Source organism: Malurus melanocephalus, unplaced genomic scaffold (assembly GCF_030028575.1).
Source record: "Malurus melanocephalus ecotype Western Australia unplaced genomic scaffold, MMel_1.1 scaffold_157, whole genome shotgun sequence".
Lineage (NCBI taxonomy): Eukaryota > Metazoa > Chordata > Aves > Passeriformes > Maluridae > Malurus > Malurus melanocephalus.
The window spans coordinates 737,279-755,019 of record NW_026623389.1 but is presented as its reverse complement, the minus strand read 5'-3'; the positions used below and the strand labels follow the sequence as shown (position 1 = coordinate 755,019).

The window sequence follows — 17,741 nt, the reverse complement described above, 5'->3', positions numbered from 1 at the left end:
TTTCAGGAGTATGTCAGTGCCTTCTTTATGAAGAGGTTCCTGCTGTATTTCCATGTAGGAAACAGAGGATATTGAGAGCCCCAAGCGCAGCATTCGTGACAGCGGCTACATAGACTGCTGGGACTCTGAACGCAGTGATTCCCTCTCCCCACCTCGGCACGGCAGAGATGATTCCTTTGACAGTCTGGACTCCTTTGGCTCCCGCTCACAGCAGACACCATCTCCAGATGTAGTGCTCAGAGGGAGCAGTGATGGTAAGTACCAGTCACAGTGCGGCACATGCGTTACGTTATGACATAGAAGTAGCATTTCTGGAATAAATGTGCCATTCAGAAGCTGGACACAGCCTCTGAATTGAGCTAATCTGGTGGGAGAACTTCTGATATATGAAAGCTGTTATATGCTCCCTGAGGTGTAGATGGCTTTGCCAACAATTCACCTGAATACTGTCTCCAGATAGCATAATATTGTGAAATGAGTTACATCACTGCAGTGTAATTTTATGATGGGAAGAGTGTTTGTCTGGGTTTCAGTGTAAGAGAATGTTGTGCAGACTCATCTTAACTTATAAACTAGGAGAAAGAAAAATAAGAAAAATAAAAGAAAAATAAAATTGCAGGAACAGGATGCAGTGAATTATAGTGAATAAAATGTTGGCTGAAGTAAATACAGGACAGATAAATGCCATAGAAGTAACTTGATACTTGGCAAAGTTTTGWAGTCTGATATACAGCACTTTACCAAATGTCATTTTTGTTTTTATGGCATTTAGAAAATTGAGTAAATTAATACCTCCCAGCATCAGAGATTTGTACACATTTGTGTGAGGACATGCTGCTCCAGGCATACAGAAGGGATGCTGCTTCTCTGCCATTCTTTTCTGGTTCCAGGAGGGTTTCAGAGGCTTGTAAACAYAGCATGCTGCATGAAGAAGGATTTGCTAGGGATAGGTAAGGAGCATRCACTTAGGTTACCTGTCATGAGCAGGATAGTGGTTTAGGACAAAAGGRTGCATGATTGAGGCTCTTTCTGTGCAGTTATATTCCTGATGAAGAGATGAATAARTTGAACTTCATCGTCAGATGAACTTACGTTGCACACATGAATCACTTCTCCTTAGTAGGGTTTATTTAATTTACAAAGGAAAGGCGGGAAGACTTTTTGGTAGGAACCAGATGTTCATACTGCTTTTGGCAGTGTGAAAGAAACTGGTGCTAATCATAACCGGACACATGAGAGATTTCCTGAGGTGATGGGGAACTCCTTAGAACTGGAAAGCTGGCAGGGAGAGCTGGTACCACAGTAGAATTATGAAAGAGCTGTGGGAAAATCAGAGCTAAGATGTGCTCTGCTGCTCTGAGTGGCCCGTGGTATTTGGGCTGTTACTGATTGACCATCCAGAACCAGCTACTGGGGCTGATTGCCTGATATAGCCTCATGGCCCTTCAGAAACTGAGCAGAGGACAGGCACCACATTATAAAACATTCTTCTGCCTTCTCAAATGAGACAAGTATGATCTTGGCAAATAGGAACACCTCACATGTCAAAATCTAAAAGTGTTGCTCTGGGCATTCAGGGGATGTCCAGTGTCCCTGCTTACTTGGAGCTGGTAGGCAGCCAGTTACATATGTCCTGTAGCTGCTTCCTGTCAACTTCGGCCATATTATCAGATTTTAGAAAGGTTCTGTGATTGTTTGCCACAGCTAAGACATACTATCATGTCATATTCTCAAATCCGTAACAAAGGCAAAATAAGATGAAAGAACACAAAGCTTGTTCTTAAAAATTAGCCTTTAACCAGGGTGCATGCAGATGCTGTGTGCATATGTATGACTTGTCCAGCCAACACTTTCTAATGTGTCCTATTTTCCCTGCTTACTACTGCCATAACTTTACAGCTGTCTCCTCCAACATTTGCAGGTGAGGTGTAACTTGGCTGACCTCTTTTTTGTTGAAACTCTTGCTGTGGTCCCAGCAGGCTTTTTTAGAGAGACCAGTTTTACTCAGCTGTGAGTAGTTTTTGATAGGAATAGTATATATTGGACRTGATGATCTTAGAGGTCTTTTCTTTCCAACCTCAGTGATTCTATAATCCTATATGCGAAATTGRATGGAGGAAAATGTTTTGCTTTCATACTTTCTCCATTCAAATAGGAGCATTGTAAATCAGATAATGTTATTGTGAACCAAAACTATGATCCTTCCACTCCTAGAAGAAAAAAAAAAAAAAACGAGTGGAGGTTATTTAAGTGATCCTAAGGTGATTAGTTTAGGTGGAAGCAGTAAGTAATACTGCCTTCACAAATGCCATCTGTGATTAGTCTCACTGTTGAGGAACTGCTGTGGTGTCCCATGTAGAGTCTGYCCCTTAGCAAAAAAAACCAAAAGCAGTGGTAGAGTAGGACAGTTATTTAAAACATAGTAGAATTGCAGAATGACCTGCCTTTAGAGTTGCCAATGAATAAAAKCCTCAGCTGGGCCAGGAGTTGTGCCTGGATCTTTTGAGGAAGGGTCTGTGCATGTGTGCATTGTGTAACTGCTTGCACAGTCTGTGTTACTAGTTGTGGAAATTCTCTGCTGCTGTTTCTACTTGGAAATGCAGAACAGCAAAGTTAAGGTTATAAATGTAGAGCACAGCTGCATCTTCCATTGGGGACTTTGGCTTCAAGTACTTTTTTTACAAATTTCAGCTGAAAATAATTTCCTGAGTAAAATATGAATAATTAAAGAAGCTGTTTGTCTTTGAAGTACTCAGCTTGGGGATGCTGGTAGGCACATCAGTAACGAGGGAGAGGAATGTGTTCTAATTCCTCTGCTACAGTGGTTATCTATTCCAGCATTTCCGTCTGCCACCTCAAGATTGGTTTTCATGTGTTACAAAAATAGACACCAGAGCGAAGTCAAAAACAAACAGAATAGCAGATAATAGTAAGGGATCTTTTTTTTATCTTCTAGTTACTCTGTGCTCTGCTCTGTCTAATGACACTACAGCTCTTCAAACCTCAGCTATCCTCAGATTTCTATGATCCTGTGATTGTATCTCCACTTTTTGTTTAGACATAGACTCAGGGTACCAGTTGTGGTGCAAGTTATCGTAAGTTATTAACAAAAATTGTTCAAGGAAAAGATTACTGATAAAAAAGTGCATTTTGATTTTTGTCTTTACGTTAATTTCTGTTGTGTTATCTTCTCTTACTGTTCCTTTTCAGTCTTCTTTGTCTCTCCAAGTAAATCATGAATAACTCCATCTACTGCAAAAGCTCTTTGCAAATAACATTCCTAACATATTTAGACCTCTTTTTCTTCCCCCACTTTGAATTATACACAAGCTACTTGTGATTTTTATGACTTCATTGTTTTCAGTTGTTCAGTAGGTAGCGCAGTGAATTAGCTAGTAATTTACTAGAGTGTTGAACTAGCAAGAGGACACAACCTGGGTGGCTTCCCTTCACCCCAAAAAGGAGAACAGCTATTGCATATTCAAATGCTGCAAAGGGGCCAAGGGCCAGAGACATCCAGCTCTCCAAAGCTGGGAGAACATACGAATGCTGATGGGACAAATGGCTGAACACAATCCATTTCACTCTTCAAACCAGGACCCATGATGAGGTTACACTGCTAGAAGAAAACTATTTGCACAACTTCTTTATGAATTAAAAAGGCTCATGATGGTGCATGGAATCTAGTGAATGTCTATGAAGTGGCTTCCAAAATGAGAGCAGTTCCACACTGCAAATGCTCTTWAGGGTGTTTGTCCTACAATCTGGGAGTTTCAAGTCAGAAACTTGCCTAAGGTTCAGTGTTTTTAATGGGTTATAAATATCAGGAAACTTAGTTAATTTGAACTGAATCAAGCAGTCACCCAGCTCTGTTGCCTCACATCTTATTTTCTCCAACTCTCAATTTTTCTCTTCCACCTTATTTCTTCATTGTGCTAATCAAACCTTTGAATCACTTCCCTCCCTCCTTGCACTTTTCCATCTGGGGATCAAGCCCCTGTCTGTTTTGCAGTATAGTAGATGGATTGACTGGGAAGTCAATGAGACTGGAGAGACACCATCGAGCCTTCTGGTTCATAGCAGCTGATGCTATTCTCAAGTCTTGACCAAAGCTGATGCTGTGTTCAAATTGCCTGTTAATGTGTGCATAGAAACATCCACGTATTCCTGCCRTTTTGTAGCTCTACAACATGGAACCCTTTTTTTGCTTGTGCTTGAGCTAGGCACATCAAGTCTAGGTTCAGGAGTGTGAATCAGGTCAGGCATGCCCTTATGTACAACTGGAAGTCATGTGGGCTTTAGGCAGGTAAACTTTTGTATCTGTCCAAAGTGATTGACCAGTGTGGCTTAGTTTGAATGTAAGATATTTTTGTGTGATCTGTGGCTGAAGATGAGTTTTTCAGGGAATGATGGAGAAAAGTGTACTGTCTATGCAGATGTTATGGTTACTACCTTCATTGACTGATTTTAAAATAAAAATGCAGGTAAAAGTGGCTAAATGTAATTATTGATGGTGTCTTCTCTGATTTACAGTTAAAAAAACAAGACCCAAACAAATGGATGAAATTGAAAATAAAAGGGATTTTTTTTTTCCTCCTTCCACACCAGGGAGAGGAAGTGACTCAGAAACTGACCTTCCACACAGAAAGATGCCAGATGTGAAAAAAGATGATATGTTGGCGAGGCGGACCTCACATGGTGAACCTAAATCAGCTGTGCCTTTTAACCAGTACCTCCCAAACAAGAGTAATCAGACTTTCTATGTACCTGCTCCGCTTCGGAAAAAGAAAGCCGAACGAGAAGAGTACCGAAAGAGCTGGAGCACAGCGACTTCACCACTTGGAGACAGACCTTTCAGGTAAGACTGGCCTGTCCGGATTCTGCTTTCCTCAGTGATGATGCTTTAACACTTGGCCAATTTTCATCCTTTTCACAAGGTTTATGATACTGTAACAAATCTCTTGCTGGTGTGGTACTGATAAGTAGTTTTAGCAATTGGTGAAGTTAGTAGAAAAGCAACAAAYGGAAAATCATTGTCACTATTTACCATACAATGCAATATACAGCATGTGTTTGACAAGATGTTGGTTAATGTAAGTGACATGGATGTTGACTCAAACTCAAGGCTGGAAGAAATTGTTCTGGACAATTGTTCTGTTTCAGTTCTTAAGACAATTACTGACAAGTGATACTTATAAGTAATGTTTTATATATTAAATCAAAATAGGTAATATTTTTGCTGTGGGGTTTTTTTGTAAAATCAATTAATTTGTATGTTGTATTTTATACACCAGTATGGTTGATATAGCTGTGACTATGTGTTTCTGCATGTTGGTTTTGTCAATTGATACTTCACTTTTGAAGGGACTAAGAAGAATCCTTTGACATCTTGATTTCAGCAAAATGTGCTTATAAATGTGTATGTTTTAGGCACTGCCTACATTAAATTGCCTTGTATAATTCAATAGCAAACCTYACCCTGAAACCATAGAAGAAGAACTGAATGAAACGTCAGGACTGTGTGAAAAGGAGCAAGTGGGGTCTGTGGCTCCTGAAGCAAGCTCCCTTAAAAATCAATTAGGTTTGAATCAAAGTGAAGAAAACTCCATAGACCTGTCTCCTTCACRTAGTGCAAAAGAAACATCAACACCTAAGGGGAAAGATGCAGAAGAGATCAGAAAGTTGCGAAGACTCGAACAAGCTGGCATTAAAGTCATGTCAGCAGCCCAGCGCTATGGCAGGTTAGCCCAACAGTGTGGGAAATTGTGCACGCTTCACAATTTTAGGATTGGCTGAAGTGTGGGCTTCCTTCATCCACTGTGATTTCACATCTAACAAAAATCCAGTCTGCTAAGCACTCACAATTGCTAGTGAAGGCCTGAAGTTGTGATGTGGCAGCTATGGATTGCAGAGTTGTATGATGCTAACTGCATTTGTGTTGACAAATTGTGTTGTCTTACAGCATAAAGGAGCATGTAAAAAGGCTCCAGGAGAACTACTACACAGACTATTTGTCACCTTCCACTTAATGCTTTCTTGTATTTAATAAAAATATATAGAAATGCACATTGAAAATGTCTAGTCTAGGTAAAAGTTTATGTTACTTGTTTCTGGTGAGACGTTTTAGTTTACTGAACCACACTTTAGGTAGTTATCATTTTTACCTGTGTTAATAAATGATATATTTATTGTAATGGCAGGAACTATAAAATAACAGTACTTGTTAACACATGTACCAGTTAAAGTATGGAAGCATAGCTTAGCAGTCATAATTTGACTGACTTTAGACTGGACTATATGTAGTTACTCATTTATTACCTGTGTTATTTATTTTTGGACACTGTTCAATTTGTATATTTCCTGTTCTTTAACTTGAGAGCTGAATGATGACTAGGTTCACAGTCCATGCCTTTCTATCATCTCATATGGGATCCTCTTGAAAAATCTCTTCTACTCATGGGGATGACCTGCAAAATAGAGTTTTAGCCAACATGTCAGAAGATTAGGCACTTACAAAGGATCTAAATGGTTTGGCTAAAGGGTAAGTGTCCAAAATGTCCTCCTGTCCGAAACGTTTTGGGTTGTGGGGTGAAATCCTAACAGTGAGTGGTTTAGTAGATGGTGATCTACAACCTGAGCTTTGAAATACAGTAGGAAGAAATGCAGCTCCCATGTGGTACAGTTGATTCATAGGTACAGTCAAGCTTGTGTGTGACCACACACAGATGTGCCGTATGCAGATGAAATAGTTACAGAATATATGCTGTCACATGACCTCTTTTCAGGTCTACTTTGCTGTTGTCAAGCTGTACAGAACCAGTGCTTGTGTCTGGTTGTGAGTACTTTAATGAAGAGGAACTATCTGGCATAAATTAATTCCTCAGTCTCACTTAGTGTGTAGTTGATTAGGAATCCATAAACCAGCGGGGTGTTAGCAGAATCCTGTTACGAGCCCAAGGCTGTAGTAGTAGTAATATGTAGTAAAATGTAGTAATTGCTTGTGTTTAGCAATGCAGTGCACAACAAATAGCTCCGTTTGCATTTGGAGGATGCTCACTACATTGAGAGACCCTTTTCCAACTTTGTGCTAGATCTATTGTTTTSATGTCCACAAAGGAAGCATATGTGATCAAATGTGTGGTTCTTTCCTTGGGCAWTCTTGTTGTCCTGACAGGGCTTATGGAGAAGGGAGGAGAAGTAACAAGTAATTTTTCTTGCTTGCTCTGTGGGATTTGGCAGCTGGAAGAATGAGATGATAGTTTTCTGTCCCAACTAAGGGTCAAAGAGCAGAGCTTTGTAACCGAAGCTTCACTGTAGTGAAGTAGGAGCTTGCTTCTGGGGATTGTAGGAAGACACAGCAGAAAAGGCACTGGGGTCAGAAGTCTGTAAGGAAAATTCTTTGTATATGAAGGTGGRAGAGTAGTGGGTGAGGAGAAAGAAAGAATCTAGTAGTGACCCTTTAGGATACAGGGGAGTGTTTATTTCTTAATGTCTTATCATTCTTCTCTGTTCTTTGAACATCTCCATTTTCTCTCTCTTCTTGGCACCAAGTTCAAAGTTCCATGCACTAAGGGCACTCAGTAATTCTCAGTCCCACTTCTTGCTGTATTTGGATTTTTTTTCTTTCACCCCTCTTATTCCCTTATCTTTCTCTGATACCAGCCTCTCTTTATTTTTCACCTGAAGTTGTCRGTTTCATTTTAGTTCCTCTGAGCTGTTTACAGGCTGTTTCCTCTCAACTTACTGACCTCTGGAGGACTCCCACTGTGACTTTTGTGTTCTACAAGGCATCTAATTGTTCCTAAATCTTAAACTCAGTAGGGGACCTTTCTGAGTCCTGAACAGGAAGGATTTGARCTTGTATGCAAATGTATTCTCTGCTTGGAGTCTTAAGTGTTTATCTCCATTGCTGTAGCATGTTCTAGGAATGCTCCTTTTAGTTAGCTGAATTAGAGGCTATATAAATGCATGCCAAAAAGCAATTCCCCTTCCCAAAAGAGTGTATTATCTCTACTGCATGTTGTTTTATTGATATGTGATCCTCCTTGCTTGCTTATTGCCTGCATCTGTCTCTTATTTACTCTATTGTATGTGAAAGGTAAGGATCACATTCATGAAGACACCCTAGGTGTTGAAAGAGTGATGAAGAGAAGAGAGAAATGTGAGCAATGATTTATGATATATATGTTACAAAAAGGATTGTGGACTCTTACCTTGACAGAGCATAGGCATCCAAAACCCTTTCGTTGTTCTGAAATGCAATATAAGGATCGACAAGCCTGTATGAGACCTTCCTTCATGGAGTATGAATGCCTCCAGTCACTTTAAAGCACCTGCTGTACCAGAATAGACTCATTTACTGTTTCTGCAGCAGCTGGGGCTGGGTGTGCAAGAGCAGTTTGCAGCTAAATCTACTATTTAGAGTCTTTGCTCTCTGCATGGTAAATTGGCCTTAAAAAACACTTTTGMGACCAACATGAGCTGTTTCAGGAGACCCCAAAATGTCACTGCTAAATTTTTATTCCATTTTTTAAAAAAGTAAATGAATGGAAAATATTCTCAACCTAGAAACTTATTACTGAAGTCTAGTTACATACTAAAAACTGTATGTTTCTCATTACAATGAGAAGAAAAAAAAACCTTGCATTTTTGAGTACTATAAGTCAATATTTATTTATTGTCACAAACACTGCTCTCAGAAATGCTACATTTGATGCTCTCAAGCTTCAATAGCATTGTGGGACATGAGACTGAAAAATCCAGTTTTTACTGAATAATCACTTTGTGAGCCAGCTGTTTCTGAAGCTGCTGTGAACTGAAATATTCATGAAGAAGAGGGACAGCAGTTCCCATTTGGAGTGCTATCAGCCGGTTTTGTTCTGTTGCCTTAAATGAAATTGTGATCCCTCAGAGAGAYCTGAGGAAGAAGTTGCCTTTAGCWAATTTTGAGACCACGCTCTCCACATCACTAACAGGGAATCCTGTGTTTTGCAGCATAAGAAGGCAAAGGCAGACAGTTTTGTATGTCCTTTGAGCCTGAGCCAGGCTGGTCTATCAAGGATGGTTTATGGCTTCTGCATAAGCTTCTCCAGCAACTTTGCGAGCAGTACTTTGAAAAGGCAGCTGAGAACATAAAATAAAGTGGTGCATGTAGTGGGCTTGCAGGGATTCAAAATGTTTTAAATGCTTTTTAAAAGCAGTTAATTATAGCACTCTTTATATTTAAGATAGAGAGAAACTCAGAGCAACCCCTGAGCTATTTAATTTGCTTTCTTAATGCCAGTCTGCTTTAATCCTTTGTGATCTCCGCTATTTTGTTTTGTATAGCAAGGTGTGCTGCATGAAAGAGCAAATGCTTTGCAAAAGTACTGCATGGAACAGTCTACTCTTTGCTGCCCAACTTCCTAAAATATCAATACTTACAATGGGATTTTTAAATGTGAGAGTTGTTTAGCTCCTGCCATCTGTCTTTTCATTTTGCCTAAGAGTATTGACCCTTGCAAGTTAAAATAAGCTTAATCTTTATGGGTACCAGCTGTCAAGTGTCTTTATTGCCGTAATCTTCAGTAACAGCAAGGCTGTGTTGATAGCAGTTGTGTTTCTGCCTAAGGCAGGTGGTAATGTTTTCCAGCATGCCAGTGTCACTGGTGTACTGGTGCTGTTTTTGCAGCTACTGTATGTCAGCTCTGGCATAGAGGGCTTATTCTGTGGGAAAGGAATAATTAATTAGGAAAGGAATCAATCATGGATGCATGTGAGAAGAAAGCAGTTAAGAATACTAGGGTAGACAGCCTCAGTGATTACTCAGAAGGGATTTTTATGAATAGAGCTATTAAGAAAAGTTCCAAATATCTGATACTTCAGGACTTGGCAGCATTTTCCAGGGATCAGGTATTCACATCATATTTCTTTCTTTGTTTGAAGTGTTAAATAAGTTTAATACTGCCATTTATGGTACTACATTCACTGCATCTAGTATGCTAAAATTTGTTCTTACTGATTTTTCCAACTATGGCTAAAATTAAAGCAAAGATCTGATACTCTGATTTTTATTTTTTTTTTTAATATGTGAAGTCCTTATGGATTTGCTGCTTGTATGTGATAGGTTTTATTTCCAGCTAGGCTTTGCACGATCTAACAGCAGCCTGGACCATATTTGATTAACTGTGCTTGTTTTTTGACATGGAGATGAGTGCTGCACTGCCCTCTCCTCCCCTGGTACATCAAGAGCTTTATTTCSTTTTGCTCTGTGTCAGTAAAAAGCCGATACGTGAAGACAGTGGAAGCACCCCAGACATCATTCTTCGCAAGGACAATCCCTTCATGACACTTTACCAAGGAAAGGATTCTGGTTCAGAAGATGAAGCAGCCAGCAGAGTTCCTGATTTAGAAAAGGATGACTTTGCTACCCGGAGAGCCAGAATGAATCAACCCAAACATGTAGTTCCATTTAACTMCTTTTTATTTGGGCCCTATACCAGTAAAGAGAAAGGTAAACTGGAAGATGTTAAAAAGCCATTGCAGATGGAAAAAAAGGAACATGCAAGGTGTGCATTCATAGTCTTATTCTTTCAACTGTAATGTGTAATTTCACCATGGCATATTGCTGTATARTCCTAAAGCAGTATTGGCTCCAAAAACCCTTACAGTTAAAGTAAATGCAAATGYTTTATCGTAAAATGAACCAAACTAATTTTTCGTCAGAGTATGAGGGGAAGTTTTAGTTGGCTGTGAGTGTAAATAAGATAAAGGCAGGCCACTTTTGTTATTTAAGCTCATGAGACAGCTCATGGAGTGGAGAATAAACTTAGAAAATATGTTTTGCATCTCAGCTTTTTTTCTGAGCACTTTCAGYGCATGTTTTTGGGTGCATTTCTTTCATCTTATGCTCTTTTAATACCCTGCATAAAGCACAGACCAGATGAGTCTTTAGTTAAGGCACTGGATATATATGCCTTATATATATGCTCTACTGCACTGAATTATGTTGCACATGGTCCTAATGTGTCCTGTACAGCATTAGTTTGGTAAATGGATCATGGGTTACAAGGCTTCAGCCTAAAAAATCTCTTACGTTTTCAGTTCAGTGATACTGACCTTAAGAAGTTGAATACAAATATCTGCTAGGTAGAGATCTTTTAAAGGAAAAAAGTATATTTATTGTATTTGTGCAAACAGACRTGATTCTAGATAAAGTCACTATATATGCATTATAGAGAACCATGACTGTAACAACTGGTATGTTCAGAAAATACTTTAATATTTAGGAGCTCTTCTCAATAATGTCAGATGTGCCRTTCAGTTTGTTGGCAATTTGATTATATTAACATTTTCTAATGGCTACTTTGGCAGGACGTCTGAGGAGCATCTAACCAAATTGTAATAGTCGAATGCTATTGACGTGACTCTTAAGATCAAAGAAATTCTGTAGTATGTTTGAGAGCACACTCAAATTCACTGTGTGAACAACATGCAAATGAATTATTTGTGACTATTTAAAAGAAAGCTTATTGCAGAAATGCTTAATACAGTAATAGCATAAAGATTTTTCTTGTTTGTGCTGGGAATAGAAATTCACGTAAGGAAGTGATCTCAATAGTGCATGAGTGGGGTAGCATAGATGAGAGGTTTGAACTTCAAATGATTCATTCCATGTTTACTTCCTAAAATTAATGTGAAACTAATATTATAAATTCAGTTTTATCTTTGTGAGCTCTGAAACTTTTCTTTTGACACTGATTTATAATTGCTTCCTGAAAATATCTTTCCTTGCTAAATTGGAATGTGCATTAAATTAGAAGAAGACGGGTGCACGTGACATCAGTAAGGCAAATAGTTACCAGTAAAGAGAACCCATTTCTGCAAAATGAGAAGACTGAGTCAGAGGAGGAACAGCAGGTGAAAGAGCCTGATAATGGGAGAGATGATTTGGTGAAACAGAAATCTCAAAGCACCCTTCCTCAGCTACAAGAAGATGTGAGTTTTGTCAATGCCTCTATAACAAAAGCAGATCTGGAAACCTGGAAAAGATTGAAGCTCTCAGGGGAGCCCAGGTATGGTTTCYGTTTGGCAAGATTGGACAAGATTGACACCCTGTGAAGCATGTTTAGTTTGCCACAATCTGCTGTGTGTGCTTGAAGAATGCCTTGTTGTCAACCAATTCTTACCTATTTCAGTTTTCAGAAGGAGTCCAAAATCTGCCTAGAGATGCTGTCTCTCATGAAATGAAAGTGTGTCCATCATGCAGAGCACTATAGTAGCTTCACAGTAACTTTTCTTGTGGACACTCTTAATACAGTAACACTAAGGTCCCTCTTGTCTTTTGGCTGAATCTGCTTTGAAGCTGCTTGAAGTTGAACAGCACGAAGTTCCAAATGGTATCASTAATACAGTAGCAACTACCTTGGTCCTTACCAAGCTGTCTTCAGGACTTGGGGTCTTTTATACCTCTGGAGTCTTACCTAAGGATCAGCATCTTTGCATTAACTTCTCGATAATATTTTGAGACCTGAGCTGATAAATCAGCACAGCATTGTACTCCAGTGCTATGTGARTACACCACAGTTTTCTCACTGCAGCAGCGCTTTCAGGAGCCTCATTGTATGGTGTTTGTATGCTCTTGTTATTAACAAAGCCGCTACAAAGGGAGCCAATACAAAGCAGTTATTCTAAGCTGTTTCCCTATGGAGATGGACTATAACATAGGCAGGTGATTTGTGACTTCTGTAGGAAAGGATAACAACTCCTAGCCTTCGTGTTCAGGTGCATGCCATTTTGCAATTAAAGACGGCCATCTTTTCTGCATTCTTCTAACAATGTGGTTACTGTATGTAATTTTAACTCTAATAAATCAAAACTCAGTCATTCTTTCTTCCTAAAGATATTGGTAGTCTCTCCGTTAMTTTTGAGGTGATTTATTAAAATCAGGGTTCAGTCCACTTGGTTTAGGGTAAGTGAATTGCCCTTGCTAGTGCTCCCATGCCACCATAACTCCCTCATGCCAAAGTGTGTTCTGGTTACATACAGTGGATGGCCTGGGAATGTGTGAGCAGAGAAGGGAACAGTGCCTTTGTTAGGGTGAAGAACTGAATTTGGAATGAGCCATATGCTACATTCCTTGCCCTTAGGAAGTGCTTCCAAGGATCTGCTCCTAGAGTTTTCCCGACAGTTCTGCAATATCTTTGGATTTTATATGTCATTTGGGACTCAGTATGCCACAGCTGCTTATACCTGTGTCCTCAAATTTTAAAGTAAAACCCCTTCTAAACCTTAGGAACATTTTGTTAGTTTTATTCTGAGAGTCTCATGTTGGGGGCATTCTTTTATTCCTTATTATTACCAGTGAAGAAGATTCCAAATGTTCCAACAACACTCTGCCACCAGCTGATACCAYGGTGAAAGTGGTGGCCCATGATGATTTTGCCGTCCGCAAAACCAGAGCAAACAAAAAGACTGGTAGCCCCAAGCAGAAGTTTGTGCATTTTGGGCCAGTAACTGAGATTGATCAACAGAAATGGGACAAGCTCGTTATTGGCAGAGCTTCATCCAAGAGTGCAACAGAAGAGGAAAGCAAGAAAGACGGTGTGGAGAGTCTTTCTGGTGTTGAAAGCTCTCCTTCAGCCATTGTTGCCAATCTTGGGTTTGCTGAACACAGCGGTGAAGTATCTGAGTCAAACAAAGAGTCCAGGTATTCTGTGTGGCTTAGGAAGTGCTACTGAGCTGGAAATGAGACCTGCTCTTGCCAGATGCTGATCTGCATGGGAGTGAACTGCAGCGTAAACCTAAGAGCTGTTTACATGCATGGCCTTGTTCAGAAGATACCTGATGCCTTCACAGTATCTTCACATGTTTAGGATTGCACAAAATCCTGCACACATGTCTTCTGAATACTTGCTCAAAATTTCTGATGGGCAGTGAAGTCACTGGTATCTCAGAGGCTGAGCTATCGTTCTTGATTTTTTTGCTGCTTGCTTTCAGCACATTAAGAATTTGTCATTCAGCTTGCTGGGCTTACTGATCTTCAAAAAATGCTTTTTTCAAACCAAATGGATTTACTTTCTTTCTGAAGATGGTGTACTGCTGCTCTTTGTTTCTGGCATTTATCTGGAGAAGAATTATCTGGGTCATTAACACGTTAACAGATCTTATATTTCTTTGGCATTTCTGTAATCACTTAGTCTGTGGCTACAGCAAGAATTTTTAATGAATGCTTTTAGCCATCAATTCATTCAGCTAAGTTTGTGTGTTTATAAAACATCTGCAAACKTAGAGGACTCATTTTCTTACCTTAMATTTGATCTGAGAATGTTTTGTCTGTCTCACTCGTCCTCTTATTCTCACTAGTGAGAAAGAAGTCAAGTCAGGTACAGATGACTCTTGCAGGAGAATTCCATCACCTTTACTGGCTTCTGACATCATCTCTGAGAAACAAACTCCATGGAGTTTGAGAAAACAGCAAGAAAGCACCAAGGAAGAATGTGACAGGAGTTTACCAGATATTGAGAGAGATGATATGCTGGTTAGAAGGATGGGAGCTTTTCCAAGGCGTACTGCTAGCTCCATTCCCAAACATTGTCCTCTCTTGTCAGAAGCTCCTCAACTGCTGCAGCAACAGCAAGAGGAGGCTGTAGCTCATGTGAAGGATTTGAAGACTCTGCAGGAAGGAGAAAGGTCAGGGAACAGAAGCAGATCCCTCTGAGCCTGGTTTGTGTGTGGTGTTAGCTTGGATCAGTCAGCAATGTTGTCCCATTCTTCACATGGCCTTTAAAGATGTGTTTTACTCATTCATCATGGCATGTGTTCTGTTTTGTAAAATCACTTACAAGAATGTATCCTATAAACATAAAACAGCCTGTTTGGTTTCATAATATTTAAGTACTTCAGTTGTTAATAGCTGTTCGGCATGAAAATAGTCTTTCATCTTTTGGGGGGATTTCTTTTGCAATCCMTGGTGCTTTGTCTAGATTTTTATGCCAGATTCCAAGTGAATAATTTCATTGCATAGATTTGTATGCAATTCCCTACTTCTAATGGATCACCTACATAAGTGTGGGGTTCAGCATAATTTCCTCTTACTCCCCATGCTGTCGCTAAAGATGCTTAGTTTGCCTAGTTGTCCATCATTCAACTTTGAGGAACAGAACCTCACATTGCCTGAGCAGCCACTTGCTGCACAGGTGGGCATTATCATGGAACAGTGTCACTTGTCTCTCTGAGCAGTTCTGTCACACGAGAAGGGAGCCAAGAACACCTTGAAATCCCTCAGCTGGAGAGTGATGGAACAGAAAGCAACATGAAATTTCCAGACCCACAAAGAGATGACATGTTAGCCAGAAGAACTGGAGCTTTTCTAAAACAGCCTGGGCCCAATGTTAAGCAGTTCCTTCCCATGCCATTTTCAAAGCAGCAGAGTAAGCAGGGCRCACCTACAGAACTTGAGAAGAAAACCATGAGGTAAGAATGCTGTGTTTTTCTCTCCCCCTTTTAGCTAGCCCTGTGGGCTATTTGTGAAGATCTTTTGATCAGGAAAATGTACTGGTGGCCAGTAGTGGTTTTTTTATGCTTGTGCTCAGTTCTTTGCTGATTCTTTCTGCTCAGTAGAAGACAATAGAAGGTTTCTGGCCCTTTTAGTAGAACCACAAAGAGACTCAGACCAGAGCGCTAATAGATGCAAAATTCTAACAGTGTGTGGAAACAGATCTATGTAGCAATTACATTTGCATTACCTTTGCAGAGGTTTCTGGACAAATATGAGGTAATCATTACTAATTTTTGCAGCTAGAAATGGAGATGCTGGATGTAATAAGTGGTATGATTGTCTATCACTAGGCTTAACTAGTGCCAGTGACTTCCTATCAGGAAATCCAGAGATCCTAAGATTCTTCCTGATGATGCTCAATGTCTTTCTAAACACCTTTGTTTGGATGTTTGAGGCTGTGTGGGTGTTGAAGCCTTTGAACASAGTTATCATATGGTGGTTGAGCCACATGCAAACAAGACTGGAAAGGTACTTACTCATCGGCCTCTTCAGAATACATGAGGAGAAGGATATGCATGCACCTGTACAGATATGGATGAAAAACAGCTTACAGCTGAGCCAGGAGGAAACAAACCCATCATCTACCATAGAATGCAACAGTGGCTTGGCGTTGAAAAGACCTTAAATTGAATAGCTTAGATAAATTATGGAATTAATACATGAATTTTTGGTGGTGCCCCAGACAGTTTATTTTCTGACTTAAAAAAATGGTACAAGCATTTGACTCCTAAAATTATGGGTTTTACTTGCTTAACTTGTCCCCTGTCAGCTATTTGGGTTTGTAGGTTGTTTTTTGTTAATTCATAGTTACGCTTTTCATTATGTATATGTGAGTTTTGAAATGCTGCTTAATACATCCCTTTGCACTACTACCTTTGGCTCACTCAGGCCTGAAAAATGTCCACAAGTTAGCTCTGGAAAACCTGCAATAGAACTACTGCAAGAACAGCAGCAAGGGCAGGAGAAGGGCAGTCCTCCTGCCACAGGACAAGACGAGATCATTAGTACTGCCCAAGTGGGTGAAGATGGTCACAATGAAGTCTATCTTCATCAAAAATCTAAGCTTCAGGAGGTTCCTGAGGAAAACAAAATGGAAAAACAGTTATCCAAGGATGAGCATCTGCAAACGTGAGCTTTCTGGTGTGAATCATGCAGCTTGTGTGCACACTTCAGAGTTCAGATTGTGCATTGCCTGGTGTGTTTTCAATCCRGACTAAAACACTGTATGTCAGTAATGCATGTTTTTAGAAACAAAATAATGGCTGTGTAATGCATTTTACTTAAATKTTAAAAATATATTTAATTGAAAGCTAAGTGAAAGGAATATTTGGTTACATTGTACGTGTTCAATTGCAAGAAAAGTTTATGAAGAGGAGAGGTTAAAATGGACTCTGCTCATTGATAGATGTTTATTCTATGTCACCATGGTTAGAAATGTTGCAGTGTTGACTTTTGCACTTGATGTTCTTTTATGATAAATCCCAGATATAAATATGTGGTTTGCATGGCTCTAAACAACACCATCACTTTAGTGAATGTCACTGGTTTGTGTATCACTGTTTTAAAACTGGTAATGTTTTTTCCCCCGCCCTGAGGAAAGAAAACCAAAACCAACTAAGCAAAAAAAAAAAAATCCTAAAAGCAAACAAAACAATAAAAAAACTCCAAATAAACCAACCAACCAACAAAAAAACCCAAAACCAACCCACCAAAAACCGAACCAAACCAAAAACAAACAAAAAAAATCAACAAACAAAAAAAATGAACAAAGAAAAAAACAAACCACACCAGCAAACCAAACACAAACAAAAAACAAGACCAAAGAAAAGGAAATCTTTTGACTCACTTTCTGACTGTAATATTTGTCTCTATCATGCTTCAGTAATGGCGGTACTAAGCACTGTTGTGGAATGTAACTGTTTTGTCTCCATCACATGTATGACACAATGTAAAAGCTAATACATTGTCTGTTTTCAATAACTATTTTCTACGCACATTTTAGGTATACTTAGCAGATTTTTATAATGTGGGGCATTAGTATGTGTTTAAGGGGGGGATGGGTGGTGTTCTTAGGTAGTTTGACCTCAGGATGATCAGGTAAGTCTTGTTTGATGAATACATAATCCCTGAACAGTATGGTTCTATTTTGGTCAGCTTTTCTAGTACAAGTGACAGTTGCACAAATTCTRTGGGTCCAGTTGCA

At 39.5% G+C, this 17,741-nt stretch overlaps 1 protein-coding gene across 1 annotated transcript in view; it reads left to right on the top strand.

The window, feature by feature from the left end:
• Positions 1-17,741, top strand: part of LIMCH1 (LIM and calponin homology domains 1) — a 173,341-nt gene that overhangs the window by 111,660 nt on the left and 43,940 nt on the right. The window contains exons 7-15 of the mRNA XM_057371762.1: positions 59-254; positions 4,609-4,858; positions 5,469-5,741; positions 10,257-10,547; positions 11,799-12,053; positions 13,343-13,687; positions 14,344-14,670; positions 15,220-15,453; positions 16,427-16,666. Of these exons, the coding sequence (XP_057227745.1) occupies positions 59-254; positions 4,609-4,858; positions 5,469-5,741; positions 10,257-10,547; positions 11,799-12,053; positions 13,343-13,687; positions 14,344-14,670; positions 15,220-15,453; positions 16,427-16,666 (2,411 nt within the window). The remainder of the gene's footprint in view (positions 1-58; positions 255-4,608; positions 4,859-5,468; positions 5,742-10,256; positions 10,548-11,798; positions 12,054-13,342; positions 13,688-14,343; positions 14,671-15,219; positions 15,454-16,426; positions 16,667-17,741) is intronic.